The sequence below is a fragment of the Alligator sinensis genome, unplaced genomic scaffold, assembly GCF_000455745.1.
Source record: "Alligator sinensis unplaced genomic scaffold, ASM45574v1 scaffold1885_1, whole genome shotgun sequence".
Classification (NCBI taxonomy): domain Eukaryota; kingdom Metazoa; phylum Chordata; order Crocodylia; family Alligatoridae; genus Alligator; species Alligator sinensis.
The window spans coordinates 26,440-42,967 of record NW_005843053.1 but is presented as its reverse complement, the minus strand read 5'-3'; the positions used below and the strand labels follow the sequence as shown (position 1 = coordinate 42,967).

General features: G+C 42.6%; 1 protein-coding gene across 1 annotated transcript in view; it reads left to right on the top strand.

The window, feature by feature from the left end:
* The window catches only part of LOC102387561 (protein Niban-like), a 63,050-nt gene that overhangs the window by 41,292 nt on the left and 5,230 nt on the right, over window positions 1-16,528 (top strand). Inside the window, exons 2-3 of the mRNA XM_006037012.2 lie at window positions 14,390-14,520; window positions 16,200-16,331. Coding sequence (XP_006037074.1) covers window positions 14,390-14,520; window positions 16,200-16,331 — 263 coding nt within the window. The remainder of the gene's footprint in view (window positions 1-14,389; window positions 14,521-16,199; window positions 16,332-16,528) is intronic.

The following is a 16,528-nucleotide window of genomic DNA, read 5'->3' as shown; positions in this document are numbered from 1 at the left end:
TCAGCAGCTGCTGCTGCAGCTTCCTTAGCCTGACGAAGGGTTTTTGAACCCGAAAGCTTGCTTAATTATTCTCCAACCATTTGGGTTGGTCTAATAAAAGATATCAAATTCACCCAAGGAACCTTGTCTGCACATGCACACTGTCGCATTTAACAGCAGATCTTCATTTACAGTGACAATATTTGAAGCCTGTTGCCAAAGAGTTAATATGCACATTTTTTTTCAGTTGTTATCTTAAGTGCTATGCTCCAGTCATGTGAATTTAGAACTGGGCAGTAAGGTCAATGTTTTCCTGGTGTTTACTGGTTCTTCCCTGCTACAGCTGAGGCTGATACACTGTAATGGTTTCAGAGCTATTTTTATGCACTTGTTTGTGCATGTAACATTTGTATCTGACGAGGGGTCACCCATCTGTCCCTTGGAGGACAAGGGACTACAGAGATGCTGGAAAAAGTATCCCACATCAGGCTAGTGTGTGTGGAGTGATGCATATCTGAGAGTATGCACGTATTCAGAGACTAGATGAATCACTATGGGAGAAAACTGCATAAAGAAGACTGAGATGCAAAGAAACATGTGTCTTGCTGCCCCAGATCTTTTACAGAAATAAGTTGTCTAAGCAGGGCTTTAGGAGTTGAAAGGAAGACACCAGCCATCCTCTTTGTGCCTAATTTTGGAACCTGCAGCTAGTGCACTTGATATGTGTATCTTTAAGGAACTCTAGAGTTTTATTTCCAGCTCTTTCTTGTCTCTTACCCTGGGTATCCCACTAGCATAAGGAATGTTCCCTCTATATTAGGGTCAGGGGGATATATAAGTGTACTGGGCTTTCTTAGTTACCTCTAAAATTCTCCCTTAGGCTGCCTAGAATTTGCACAGCAGAAATAGTTTGACCATGTTTCATTGTTCATAGAAATCAAAATGTTGAGTTTCAGATCAGTCAGCCACTGTAACTTTGGCAAAATGTGTTATCTTTTCTGATTTAGGTCTTCCATAATTATTTCTTTTTTCTAACCCATGTGAAGATTGTTGCATCACTCTTCTAGTTTAGCGTAGTGCTACCTGCAGCTAAGAGACCTGAAGCTTCTTGTTCTCACTAAAATGTGAAGTGCTCATAAAGTTACGTACAAAAACAGGAGGGGTAGATTCTGCCATCAGTTTTACATTATTTGCAACCCCATTGAAATTCGTACAATAACTTCTATGTAATTCAGTGTAAAATTTAATCTAACATAAAAAAAATAGCCAAACAGATTTTGTGGAATTAGAGATACTGTATAAATTACTAAGCATGGGTTAAATGGAAGACAAAGAACTTGAATAGAAACTGCCACTTTCTTTCCTTTTCTCTGTTCTTTCTCTGTTGTGAATGGGGATTAAAAGGCAGTGGAGGGGACAAATTTATGTAAATATTACACACTTTTTTTTGTATGGCCTATGAAATCAAAGATTATTCCATAGCTAAAAGAATGGGTTTATTTTTTTTTGTGAAGCACCATGCCATGGTTGTAAATGGAAAAATATCAGCAAAAAAATCCAATGCAGGATAAAAATCCCTTTATATACTATTTCAGAAGAGCATATTGGCTAACAGTCCAAGGATTTCTTAATATTTTGAAATGTGAAAAGGAATATAATGATTTGGAGTTTGGTACAGATTTCACTCACTCTATTCCATATGTCACTGGAATTAGCCCAGTGCAAAACCAATACAAGGATTTGCCAGGACTACTGACATTTGCTGCATTAGTGCACTGTTATACTCTGCAATGCACTGTGTGAACACTGATGTAAAACAAGGACTGCTCTAGTGTGATTTACCTCAGCACAGGGTTCCCCAGTTAAGAGCCATAGGTAAGAACAAAGCCATTTCTGTTTGTCACCGTTTTTTCATAATAAGACGTAAGTTGGGGTTAAGAGTTATATAAAAAATATTTCTATAGAAATGACGATGAAGATTACTTTATATGGGCCATGTTTCTAATGATAACAAAAAGAAGAACTGTTTGTATTCCTTTGAGAAATGCTTAGGAAAAACCATTAAGTAGACACAATTTCCAGATGACGTACTGTATATATTGCATAGCAAAGAGTACAGAAAATAGGAAAGCAATAATAGATAACTTTCCAACTTTTACTATAGAATTTATCCCAGAGGACTGGAAGATGGCAGACATTATTACAGAGGATATCCCTTGAATTAATGGCTTTCACAGGTTTTCTGGTTACTTTAAGGAAATTCAGTAGATGTAACTCACAAAATACCCAGTGAAATTAAGAGTTGATGTAGTTTTGCTCTCTCATCCCTAGATATTGTTGTTCCACATCAGAACTGGATCACAGTGGCATGAAAGTTTGAGGGAGTTTATACAGCTAATTATTTATGTTGCTGAAATTTTCTGAATACAAGGATTTATGGAAAGACCAATACTCTTACTGTGGTATCTTTCTCAAGCACTAAATTCCTTTTTAAATGCACTAAGACTAAATTCCATTCTCATTTATGGTGCTCTAAAAGCAAAGGATCTCCATCAGTCTGAGATCTGTACTTGCCTTTTGTTCTTTGGCCACAAGACTATCCTTGATCCTTCACCAGAAGTCACTCATTGATATACAAGTATATTTCATTGTTAGTGTTAAGAATGGAGTTTTTCTAATGTGTGTGCATGGAGATAGAGGAGCTTTTTACATAATATTACAAAATAATAGTATTGAGGAAATATGAGATAATAGGTCTTTTTTTCCATCTAGACAGACGAAGGATTAATTTAAAGGTAATTAGGGTGAATTTGAGCTATTACATGAGCTCTGTTTTTTGTTTTTGTTTTGTTGATACTTATGGCTATTCTCTCAGCATGCTATGAGAGAGACTATAAATATGCTAGGGGATAACATGAAAATTTAGCACTTGGGCCCCAGAAGACATTATATTTATTACACTGTTAACATGTCAATTGAGCAATAAATTATAACTTGACACATGTTCAACTAATTTATTGTGCAATAAAAATAGCAAGCCAGTCACAAAGGTGTTAAATGTGGGACATCTTTGTGGCTGGTTTGAATTGTGCTGTATTTTGAATGTGTGGCATGTTGTGGCCATGCCAGGACTCACAGTATGGATTTAAAAGTCTGGGCATATGGTGGGATGAGAGGAACTTTGCCCCAGATCCACAGAATCATGCATTATGTCATGCCAGGTCTTGATCACCTCATATGACGTTACATGATTTTTGGGATATTCAAAGGTACCTAAATGATATGGGAGCACAAGTCCCACCGACCTTCATTGGGACTTCATTAGAAAAAAATCACTCAAAAGCTATGCTGTATAGAGAAAGCTAATGCAATTGGACATGCCTTCACTACATGGGAAGAATCTTGATAATATCTTTAAGCTCTAGTGACTCAATTCTGGCTGTTCTTACTATGAGTGTGTAATGGCAACACTGGAGATACACTGAATGATTCTACTATGCAGAGCAAATGGAGGATGCAAGAGTGGTACAGGGGGTACACAGAAGAGGAATAACTATAAGCAAGTTCCTTTTTCCAGGTGATAGTAGATATGCAGATAGTCTTGGCTCTTAAGCCAACTTGCAGTATGTCCTTAGGATCTGAGGAATGCCTGTGGGCATGCAAAATAAGCTACTATTTGGCACATTTCTTGTATAAGTATACTGTGTCTGTGGAGACAGTCTACATGTGTGGTCTTGTTTCCCTTAATACATCTGCACAAAGTAAGAAAAGTTAAACCTAAGTAGGACATGTTATGATCTTAAAGATTCATAGATGCTAGAGTCAGAAGGGACCTCAACAGATCATCGAGTCCGACCCCCTGCCTAGGCAGGAAAGAGTGCTGGGGTCAGGTGACCCCAGCCAGATGCCTATCCAGCCTTCTCTTGAAGACCCCCAAGGTAGGGGAGAGCACCACCTCCCTTGGAAGCCCATTCCATGCGATATGTTGGAAAGAGGTGAAGTGACAGACTGAAAGTCAACTGGGTTTTGCAAGTGCAATGAATGACGAAGCAATGAACTTAACTGAACAAAGTATGATTGATTTTGAAGTGCTGTACAAGTTGTTAATTTTACTACACTCCCTTGTATTAAAGTAAACTCCCAAAATTGCATTCAAATGTTTGATTATATAGCTAACCTTGGTAAAAATACATGCTCTTCCCTAGTTTTTTGAATTACTGACAGGGTGGGTTGTTTTGTTGGGGTGTTTTTATGAGTGTCCCTCACTTCTGAATTGCACTTAAAATATCCTGATTACATTTGCTTTAAAAAAAAAACAACAAACCAACAGACCAAAAACAAAACCACAGACTGACAAGGCCAAGTAGGGTAGTTAGCCAAAATATACTGCGCTGATATATTAAGCATATGGATTGACTTCTCACAGCAAGTATTGCTTTAAAAAAAGAGAAGATGAAGATATATTGAGAATCAGGAAGAGTTCTGAGGCCACCAAAGAGAACTTTTCAGTGTCCATTCTTATTGCTTATTCCTGAAGCCTAACCAAAATGATAGTGGCTGATGGAAAGAATAAGGGAGATTTGGATTAAAAACCCAAGAATTCCAAGAGCCTATTATTTGGTCCTTTGAGAATAACAAACTGCTGATGTTAGAAATATAAGAGAACATAAAGAAGGAAAGAAAAGAAACCAATTTTCATTAGTTCTGAATTTTAAACCTCCCCCTGTCTCAAGGGGGTCACTGGTCTAGGTTTCCTGTTTATAATGCAACATTTGTTAAAGATTTATTGTTGCTTCCCTTCAAGATTTGTATAAAGCAAAAGAATAAATGCAAGCTTTGCCTTGTGAAATGAATCCTGAGAGGAGTTATGCAGCAGTTTCATAGTTTCTTCGAAATAGTGATGTAAACCTTAATTGAAAGAAAATATCCATCTGTGCTGAATGTGGTCATCCAAATTGTGCAGAAAACCCCTAAACAAACAACAGCAAAACAATTCTAAACCCAAATCCTCAGCTTCTATTGCTGCGGCGGTGTTTTTTTTTCCTGTTTGTAAATTCAGTTTGGACTAGAGATGATCTAATCTCACATTCCCTTGGTATAAACATCATTGCAGAAGTTAGGTTCCTGAACACTTTTGATTCTGTTAAGGCTGATATTGCAGTGTAGCCAAACCAAGCAAGTGGGAAACTTGGCTCTGCTTCATATAAACAACTCTGAAAAAGAAAGCAGCACTAAATTTGGAAAAGAATTAAGGGAACTCGTATCTCAAGTATTCTGAAAACTTAGAAAACAAAGTAATTTGACCTGTAGTTACACCACGTTATTTCAGAGGAAGCATTTCTTACTTATTTTTCAGGTTTTAATGTTTTCAGACAACACACTTTTCACTTTCACATGTTGGAAGAGTTAAACAAGATATATAAACAAATACATCACGGGTCATGTCCCACCTGTGACAGGACTGGGTTGCAGGGGCAGCTGTGATTCCCCCTGGTAGCCACGTAGCTCCTGCCTCCCTCTGGCCTCACAGGTACTCTCTTTCCTCTCACCTACCATGCTTTGATGGAATTTATTTTAAAAAATATTGTAAAAGGGGAGGCTGCCCCAGGGTCCGTGAGAGAGCTTTTGTCTAACCTGTGGCCAGCAGGTCCCTCCTAGATCCAGCTGATCCCAGTCCTGCCCTTCAAGACTGAAGTGGGGCTTTCCTGGCCCCATCCATGCCCCAGGGCACCAGTTGCCTTAAGGGCTATTTGTGGTCTCCTTCTACCCCTCCAGCCACACCCATGCCTTGCAGATGTCACTCGCTTGTATACTCCCTTGTATAGGCTTTGGCCTTCTTAGCCTTAGTCTACAGGTTACTCTGGCTGTTGACTGGTAGCCTAGGGCCACTGGCTCTGGCCTGGCCTTTCAGTCTCCACCTCTCAACAGCCCCTGGCTCCCTGCATTTCCCCCCTGGGCTCTGGCTGTGGCCCTCTCTGCCTCAGGCCACCTGCATTGCCTCCCCTGGGCCCAGGCTCCAGCTTCCTTGGCCTCAGTTTGCCTTTGCCTCGCATCTTGCCCCTGGCAGGCTCAAAACCTCATATGCCCTTCAGATAACCCTGTGGTCTCCTTTTCTTCCCTATCAGCCACACCCAGTCCTCTAGAATAAAATGTCAAGCAACTGGTTTCAACTGAATTTCCCCCCTGCTCTGGGTCATCATACTAGTTGAGCCAAGCCACCTCCCCACTCGCTGGCTCTCAGCCCTGGGAGTACTTGTCAAGGCCTGCAACTCTCACTGTCCACCAGCCTGAACTAGCAGGAGCTCCTCTCTCTGCAGAGTGCAGGGCTGCACTGCCCGTCTGCCTCAGGAGCTCAGGCTTGTATCCCCTTCCAGTCAGGTGCTCCCCTGACTGGCCATAGGTGTGCCCCCTCAACCTCCAGAGCATCTTAGTGCCAGCACTCTTGCTGCCTACCCAGGGCTCTGCCCTACTTCCCTGCTGCTAGGCAGCTAGTCCTGCAATAGACACTTGCAGCCTGTGGGTCCCTGGGTGCCTGCTCCCCTGCAGCTAGCCTGTAACACTGTTTTCCCTACTGGGGGACATCCCTGCTGCAGCTGCTCCCTTAAAGTAACAGAAGCCTCTGGCTCCATGTTATACAACCAAGCAAAACTCCCACTGATTTGAGAGATGCAAATCCGGTGCTAATTTTAAGTTGAAGGAACTTAGAATAGTACTTGATTTAAAAAAAAAAAAGAAAGAAAAAGAAAAAAGAGAACAGCGTGTTGTATTTTTATTTGAGAAGTGTTTATTCCAGTATAGTGGCACTCCACAGCCTATGGTTCAAAAGTTGGAATAAACACAATGGACATATGGTGATTTCTGTTTAGTTATTATTATGATTGATTGTATATCATACCACATATGTATAGAGTAAGAAATATGTGACATTGTTATGATAGCATTCATTAACCTAGATCTTTGGCTGCTTCACAGGCACTGCTTTACTAATTCATCTCCGCTTTTAAAACACCCAAACTTTTGAGCACCATTAACCACCATTTAAAGGTCCTGTCAAAAGAGCCATATAGACAGAAGTTTCCTGTTTTCTCCCCAAAGGCAGAAGTTATTTTTTTACCTTTTCCCGTGTCCTTTCCTGTCCAACCCCTAAAAAAAAATATGAATAATGCAGGATGGGCAATATTGGGCATATACAGACTAGTGATGGATTTAAGGTCCAATCTCTTAGAGCCCTCTGTGACCAAGCAAGCTGACACAGGAAGCTTAAAAAGAACTTTGGGGTGAAAAGACCATATTTTTAAACAACAAGGACTGATTTTCCTCATTGGTGTGTTAGGCTCTCCAATCCAGATGAGTCAAAGTTGAGCTTTCTCCCTAGTATAATGAGGCTAGGATTGTCCAGTTTCAGGAAAAATACCATGAAGGAGGCCCTGGAGAATTATATTTAACAGAAGGAGGAATCTGAGTTTCATAGTGAAGTGGGGCTGTTTGGTAGGCACACAGGACTGGAAGAGACCTCTTGGTTAGGGGACCACGGGCAGCCACCTTGTATACTATTGTTTAAAATTTGAAATGTTAATAGAGTGGGAAGAATGAGGCAATAAGGTCTGCCTATCATCATCCCTCTTTCTGCAAAATGTGCTCAGAAGAGGAGAGATCCTATAAAATGTAGACTGTTCTATTCAAGACTATCCGCTGCCCTAGAGAAGTCCGCTTGTGGGGAAGACTTGAATTTTATGAAAACAAATTTTGTAAATGATCTCATGGAATTACACCAGTTTAGGGGACTCTCATTTATGTTGTGTTGTCAGAACATCTCTTCAAGGCTACCAAGTACCCATAACTCGCACTGTGGTCTGTGACAACAAGTACAGGCCCCTTAGGGCTGGCAGACCGAAGAACCTGATGTAATATGCTGGCTCCATATCCTGATTAAATTTGGTCAATTTACATGTGAAAAGACTGGGTAGTTGCCACATCTGCAAATTTAACCTGAGCGTGTGCTAAGACCGTTCATCCTCATCTAGCAGTTTTTGAATAAATCTGGCCAAATTATATCCATCGTTACTCATGCACTGTGTACACAGCTGTGACCTACATGTTTTCAGAGAAGTTGCAGAGCTCTAGGTCTCTCCCATGTGATTGAAAAAGTGTAAGATGACAGCAGAATTGGGCCTTTCTGTTGTAATGTGGTCAACAATCCTGTTGATGCTGAAGAGAGAATAGAATGCAATTCAGTGTTTTAGCAAACTGGCTGGACAGGACGAACGAGGGAGAAAAACTATGGAAATATTGTCATTAAAGTCAGCAGATTGTCTTATGAAACACGGATCTGTTGAGTAAGAAGGTGCCATTTCTACATACTCATATGTTAAAGTAAGTCTACACAAAAGCCTACTTAATGGCAACCTTCTTTTTCCCCAATTTTCATCCCACTTTATCTAGAATTTTTATGTGGCATCTAGCTACAGATAAACCACCAAAGCAGAGGTGTGTTGAGTTCTCTCACATATTTGCAGACATATGCTGGAGTTTCCTTGACTGTATGGAAGAGGCAGATTCCTCAGATCTAGGCAATAGGACAAAATTTCTACTGTTTAGATTGAAAAGTTTCTCAGGATGGTCTTTGTATCTGTAAGATATGCTAGTTCACAAGCTTGTGAAATATTTGTGAGGGAGTTGCGTTTGTCTCATTGGGTTATGGTGGATAAAGGTAGTTCAGCCTTCACTACCAAGCTTCTTTTAAAACAACAAAACTTCATTGTTGTGAAGTGGGTGAGATTTTTTTTCAAGTGTTCAGCAGAGGGAAAGTGCCATTCCCACTCTGAAAGCAGGCCAGTGCCAGACCAGTTTTGAATATTTTTGGAAATGCAGCTGTAGTTCTTCATGAACTGTCTAGTAGAGAAGCTTTCCTTTCCTGCAGCAGAATCTGCCTGAGGGGTCTCTATGAGGCCTGATATGCAAAAGGGAGTACTCTCAAGTACTAAAATAAGTTTTATACTTCTAATCATATAAATACATAGATTAGTTTACACCTCAAAAAAGAACAAGAAAATTCTGGGGGATCTGTGTCTCTTGAAAAGTCTTATTTTGCCTATAGTAATAATAAAATAAAGAATAATGGGTGAAATTTTGTATGGCTTGCCATTTCAGCTAACAGGTAAATGAGAACATTTGGTGTCTATCTGCTGTGAAATGTAGAGCTAGTCGGAAGAAAATTCTGATGAAATTTTTTTTTGTCAGAATTTGTTGGTTTGGCAAAGCTAAACCAGTTCTCTGAAATGTGTTATTTTTGATAAAGCTGTCCTAAAAATGTACCTGGCTTCTTCATTTGTTGGCTCCTAGAGAGCCCACCTATCCTTTATTTTATTTTATTTTTTAAACAAAGGGCTCCAGGGCTTCAAGAATCCCTGGGTTTGGGATAGCTTAACATGTTTAGTTTCTTAATAGGAAATGTCAATATTTTGGGGATTTGTTCCAAACTGGAACAAGATCCCTCCCGGAGGTGTGTGTGCAGCCGCCACCAGCAATGAGTCTGGTAGCCATTATGCAGACTGTGGTACAGTGGTTTGCAGCCTCCCAGCTGGCTGCTATAGCCAGCCTGGCTCTGGACAGGCCCCTGCCACCTGGGCTGCTCACATCGGGTGGCAGGGAGGCTGCAAACAACTGCACCGAGGTCTGCAGAGCCTTGGACTGGCACACTGCTGGCCTTAGCTGCATGATCGGCTCTGGATGGTGGGGGAGGGGGCAGGGTTGTGCAGCCCCGGCCCCTTCCCCACCGTGCTCCCCGAGGTATGCATGCAGCCACAGAGCTGGTACTGGAGCTCTGGACCCCAGTGCAGCTGTGTGCAGCCTCCCGACTGCCTGCCACAGCTGGCCTGGGCTCTGGGCAGCTCCTGCCTGTCACGGAGCCCAGGTTGCTTGCAGCAGGGCTTGTAGCCTGTCAGGCACCAGCTGCAAGCAGCCCGGGCTCCGTGGCTGGCGGCAGCTGCCCAAAGCCCAGGCCAGCTGTGGCACATGAGCAAAATGGTCTCATAAGCCATGCTTTATTGTGCATGCCGGGAGTTGCCGACTCCTGGCTTAAAATCAACTAACAAAGTAGAATGAATAAACAAATTAAAAGCATCCACATACAGCATGGTTGAATATCTGTCTATGACAGAAAATAAGAAACTGCAATAGCCAACCTTAGAAAGCAGCTCTTCATTTCCCTGTGACACGATGACACAAGAGGAAGAAGATAACATCTTACTGTAGAGAAATGCTTTTTACAGAGATTTAAGAAAACTATTACTGTATTTACTTGAATATAAGATAGTCTTCTATTCAGGGTCATCTCCTAATAATTAGATTCTACCTATGGAAAATGTATGCATTTGTTACAGTTTTCCAGCTATAGAATCTAATAATTGGAGGCATGCCTTGAATTTGTCCCCCTCCCTCTGTTATAACAGGGAAAATAAACTGGGGGGGTCCAGTATTCCCTTTGCCCTCTGCTCACCCCCCAGCTTCTTCCCTCTGCAGCCCCTTCCACTCCTTATTTCCAGAGCCTGAACAGTAAGGAGTAAATTTGAAAACGCTGACCTCGAAATAAACATATCTGTAATCATTTGCATATAGTACCTACAGACTTTAATTCAGCCAGAAATTATGCAGTTTACCTTTTTTTGGAAACTGATGCAAGTTCTAGCACAAGAACTCCAGAAACATGTTGCTACGCAGCACTTCTAATATAGTTTCAACTTTTTTTTTTAATTTAAATTTTCCATAACAAATTCCAAATCCAAGAGTCAGTCCAGAATCATAAGTGGCCCTACTACTGGCAAACATCCTCCATCCCCATCTGGGGCTTCTGATGTTTCCAAAATATCTGGCAGGCATCCTACTTGCAGGCCCAAACCCAGAGCTTGGGGTTCAGATGCCCCCGAGATTTGCTTGTCCTTAGCCATAAAGCTCCAGGAGCAAGCTAGGGAGGAGTCTCCCATTTCCATAACCTTGGCTTTATGCCCATTTTATCTATCCATTATCTATGTGGGTACTATCCCATGCCAGCAAAGCGGTCTTCCCCGGGTGTGCTTAGGAAGTTGCCGTGGTGATCATGGTATTTCCCCTGCTAGGCAGACATAAGACTATGCTTGATCTGAGCCCACAAGAGGCTGTACAAACTATGTATGATATTAGCTGACAAACAAAAGGTTCATAATATCGCACAGTTCACTGGGATGGGCCCTAGCAGAGTCTACAGCATTTCAAGCCATGGCAACCCCATAGCTCAGCACTGCTTAGCATGTGCATTTACTTCAGATACCCTCCACAATGGATCCATGTGCTAATTAGACCCCTATTTGTGATTGAAACTGGGTGTTCTTGTCATGAGTCCTGGGATTCTCTAAAAGTTTGTGTAGATAAGGTGCAAGGCAACCTGGTCCAGCTCATGAAGAGTGGGGCCATATTAATCATGCGCCAGGCTGGGGGCGGGGTGTGACGGGGATTTCGGGTGAACTGTTTGGGGCCCCATTTGGTGATACAGGAAACCCTTGGTATTTGTGGGTTCAGCAATTGCAGTTTCAAATATTGGCGAATGGTGAGCCCGCATTTTAAATACATTTTATGCGCTTACAGGAACTCCTCGGGAGCGCCACACTTGCTGCCACTGTGCTCCCGTTGTTGCTGCCGGAGCTGTGCCCCACTCCCCCCAGCCACCAGGGGCACTGCATTCATGAATGCAATGCCTTATTTGCAGATTTCACCATTCGCGGGGGATGCGAGAACGTATCCCCCGCCAATGGCGAGGGTTGCCTGTATTTGCCAGACATTTAAGGCTGGTGAAGAAACGGGAAACATCTGAAATGGGAAAGAAAAGGCATAGCTCGGCTATGGGCATGAAAAGGAAGTCAAAATGTATGCTATGTGACGTGAAAAAGTGTTGGTGCTGAAGAGGACTGCACCCAATGCCCATGACCAAATATCTTATTCAGATGGGTTCTCCTTACCTTGTCCTTGTGGTAGGTTCCCAATAGCATGTTTGCCCAGTGTGGGTCATGTGTTTTATAATTATGCTCTGTGCTGGCTGCATTTAATCAACATTATAATTGTTTTTGATTGCTAAGCATATGCTGCTTTTGGCAGCAGTTTAATGATAGAGAATGTATTTAATGAGGTTTTCTTGTCTGCAAATATAAGACGAGGGGCTTTTCTCCCCATGCTGATTGGTAGGGGTGCACTGATAGAGATTTCTTGGGCCAGTATCAGTGACTGATTTTTTTTAAGGAGCCAGACCAGCTGATACCGATCCAATTTCAATATGTATCCAGGAAGCTTGGAGACCAGCGTTGGGCTGGTAAGTCTGGGGAGTGGGGGGGAGACAGATTGAGGCCCCTGCAGTGTGGGAGGCAAGTGGGGCAGGGACGGGGGTTGCTTAGCCAGGGTGGGGTGTGGAACAGAGCTGTGAGCAGCTCCCACCCTGCACACACCCTGGGATTTGTGTGTCCTTGGATCTGTGTGCAGGGCGGGGTGGGCTGCAGGTGGGGGCTGGGGCCTGGCCAGTGCCAGGCTCTTCCCAGCTGGGCTGCACTCTGGGCGGACAGTACTGGGAGCGAGTTATGGGGGGGGCTGCAGCCACCCCAAAATTCACCATAGCTCCCTTCCCAGTGCCACCACCCATCCTGAGCAAGCCATAGCCCAACCCCCCCCCTCCACTGGGAAGAGATTGGCTTTGGCCCCCTCAGTGACAGCCTACCTCCCTTCCCCCTTGCACGCCCCAGGTGAACTGCTTGCAGCACCTGCCCCTGCCCCACTTTCTCCCTTACTGTGGGGGCCTTGATCTGTGCTATACACATGTACGGGGCATTTATTGGCCACATCAGGCAAAAAAAAAAAGCCAATTTCCAATACTGTCAATTTTCCCTATATCGATGCTGATCCAATATGGGACCAATGTATCGGTGCACCTCTACTGATTGAGGGGAAGAAAACCTTGTCTTGTATTTGAGTAAATACAGTAAATATTAGTTGCATATCAATAAGAGTTACATTTGCAGTTGTGGAGTGTAATGCACAATATCTCTTGGTTCTGAGCACAGAAGGCCTACCAGTAAGGGCCTTAATAAAACTTTCCCTATTGTATTGTCACGTAACTGAATGCACTTGTTCGAGGTGCACTGATGCATCAGTCCATATTGTATTAGCATTGATAAAAGGAAAATTGACATTATCGGCAATCGACTCTTTTTGACTGATATGGCCAATAAAGTTGCCGATAAATGCCATGTGCATATGTGCAGCTGCAGCATGCATGTGGCCAGAAGTGCAGCCTGGCAGCTTGGAGAGCAGCATCTGGGTGGTAAGTCTGTAGGGGGAAAGGAGCGGGGGGAGGGAAGGGGCATGGAGGGGCAGATCAAGGCCAGATCCCCCCCAGTGGGAAAAGCCTGGCACTGCCCCCAGCCCCGAGTGCATAGCAGTAGCCTGCCCTCACTTCACACACGGATCAGGGGGGCACATGCCCCCCATGCCTCTCCTAGGGTTGTGTGCAGCAGCAGGAGCCACCCCTCTGCCCCCCTGGATGAGCTGCTCACTGCTTCATCCTGTCCTACCCCATCCCAACTGTGGCACCTGGCTTTGCCCCAGCCCCACTCCCTCCCTCACTGTGGGGGCCTCAATCTGATGCCCCCCCGTCCCTGCCCTCCCACAGACTTACCAGCCTGACACTGCTCTCCAGGCTGCATCTTGGCATTCGGATCGGTATTGGTTGATATGGCCCGTTAATAATCGCCCATCAGTATTGGCCCAAAAAGTCTTTATTCCTGTACCCCTAGCATTTATTAAGGTCTTTGGACTTGCATTGAAATGCTACATTGGCTGCTGTTAGGCAGTATGACTACTGTATGTTTGAATGGAATGACTACTGATATATAGGGATCTACTCAAATTGCAATTTCATGGAAATCGCTAAATTGGGTGATGTCTGTGAAATCTACAAGGGAAAAGAAAACTTACTAAAAATGAAATGCTGGCTCTCCAGTTGGAGCCAGCAGTCTTCACAGCTGCTGTGGCCTGGCCACACAGCCCACCGGGGGGAGGAGGAGGGAGGCTGCTGATACAAAAGGGAGTAGGCAAGATGGTTGCTGCCCCTGCTCCACACTGCTGATTGGCTGAGAGGGCTGCCTGTTGTGCAGCCCCACTCCTCTCACCCAATCAGTAGCAGGGTACCACCGGGGCTGCTCAGCCAATCAGAGCCATGTGGGGGACCGGCCATGATAAGCCCATGGAAATGGCTGCTGGCCTCATGATCTGCCCAGGAAATCAAGTGCCTGCCTGCCTCCTTGAACGGGGTAGACCCCTACTGATAGGATTCTATAATGCGTCTCCTGAAATGAATGCAAATTAAATTTAACCTTTGTGTGTTCTGTTTCAGGGAAAACTGAAGCTGTAATCAAAAACTTCAGCCCGCACTACAAGCGCCAGTATTCTGTGGCTTTCTGTAAGCACATACAAAATGAACTGGAAGAACACCGAGACTCCCAGTCTCATTTCCTAAAAATCAAGGTAACAGGAAATCCAGTGGGTCTCTCATATGTCTATTCTGTGACGTTGCAGTATAATTTTGCTATTCTACCACAGAAACAACTCTTATTAGCACAGTACTCTAAAACGTATGGAAAATGTGATCTGGAATTCAAGAATATATCTATAATCACAAGGGGTTGATTTTTCAGAAGTGCTGAATACTGGCAATTTCAGGCGAAGTTAATTGGAGTTGCAGAGACTTGCCAGCTCTGAAAATCAAACCCAAATATCCTAAATGTGTCACATGCATGTCAAAACATAATGACTTATTTTCATTTCATGCCCATTTTCGTATCTTGGGTTTTGATATTTCTCTGCAAACTATATGGAAGACATCTTTTGTGCGTATTTTTATATTTCAGCCCATTCGTGTTCAAAACTCTGTGTGCTTTACAGGATAGATTTTTATAAGTTCCCAAGTGCATATAGTTTTCGTCATGAAAGTATTTTGTGTTCTTAAGTGGAAAAATGAAATGGGTGCAACATTAATTGTTGGGGAGAAACCTTTTGAAAACGTGGCTCTGTTTTAGATAATTTAGACCTTAAGTAATTTATATAACCTTTTTGAGCAAGAGTGTATTTTGGAACATAAAGTACTGGTGTAAAATACATATATTTTCAGAGTTGAATACAAGGGAGGAGGAATACTGGTGCTCTGACCAGCTGTAAGGTCTGATTTGGTATCTTGGAATAAAGAGAGTGGTAGAACTCGGGAAGAGTGATTCAGCCAAATCAATAAGCCATGTCTTCAGCAGTCTGTAGGGATAGGATAGGCAATGTCCATCAAACACTATTTGTAGAATAAGCATATGAAGCATGAGCATGCAGTTTTATCACAGGCAAATGAAGAGAAATGGATCTTAATAGAGAGATGGGGTGCAAACTTTGGGATTTCAGATTGGCATGAAATCATTAAGTCTGCACTTGATGGAAGTGTAGGACACTTGTTTGCATTCTTAATGTGAATTGGCTAAGCAAAGAGACCGCACTCAGACATACACAACTGAAAAGATAAATAGTTAATAGTGAAAGCAAAGCTTTAACGTGTCCCAAAATATCAAGTTTTTTCTCTAAAATTAATAGGCAGACAGGGTTCTTTGGGTAAATCTGATATCTTTTATTAGACCAACTCAGTTCAAATAGTTGGAATTTTTTTTTCTTTTTGGTTAAAAAAAAAAACAACAAAAAAACCCAGAATTTTTCCAATTATTTGATTTGGTCTAATAAAAGATAACAGATTTACCCAAATAACCCTGTCTTCGTTTGTCCTTAGACCAACACAGCTACAACCTACACTTCTCTAAAATAATATAATTTTAGCCTGCAATGGTGGTTTTGTGAATGGTGCACCAGTACTGAAATGAAAGTTTATAAATCTATGTATTAACATACCACTGTGAAAACTGAAAGGTTAATAAAAATGTCTCTGCTCCAATAAAACTAGAAATAAAATGAGAGAAGCAGAATCTACTGGAGTCGCAGGAAGTTGACCGTGCATTGTGTCTTCCTGATTCAAACAGATGATTCTTCAGATTTCAAGAGAAGCTTTGGAATAACACTTGCTAATATAATATGCCCTAGGAAAATTTTAGAAGTGAGGGCTTAAAACGAGGCAGTGTCTGTGCAAAATCATTTAAACCTGGTACCTTTCTTTTTAGCCCCCTGCAGAACCTGGGATGATCTTGTATGAGGCAGAGATCCTGCATTTTGCTGAAGATCTGAAGAGATGGAAGGATAGATACATCGTGGTGAAAAACGACTATGCAGTGGAGTGCTTTGAGAACAAAGAGGTAAAAATGCATTCCATCATGTACCTCTGGATTCTCAAACTGGTCAATAACATCTTGTAGAAGCAAATTTCTGGCTGACGGAGGTGCTCTTTATTATATTTAAGAGATCATATCCTGTCCACAGATAAGTAGGTACAACATCACTGAATAACATGTACTTTTATCAAACATTGTGGAGGTGTTAATAAATAATGTTA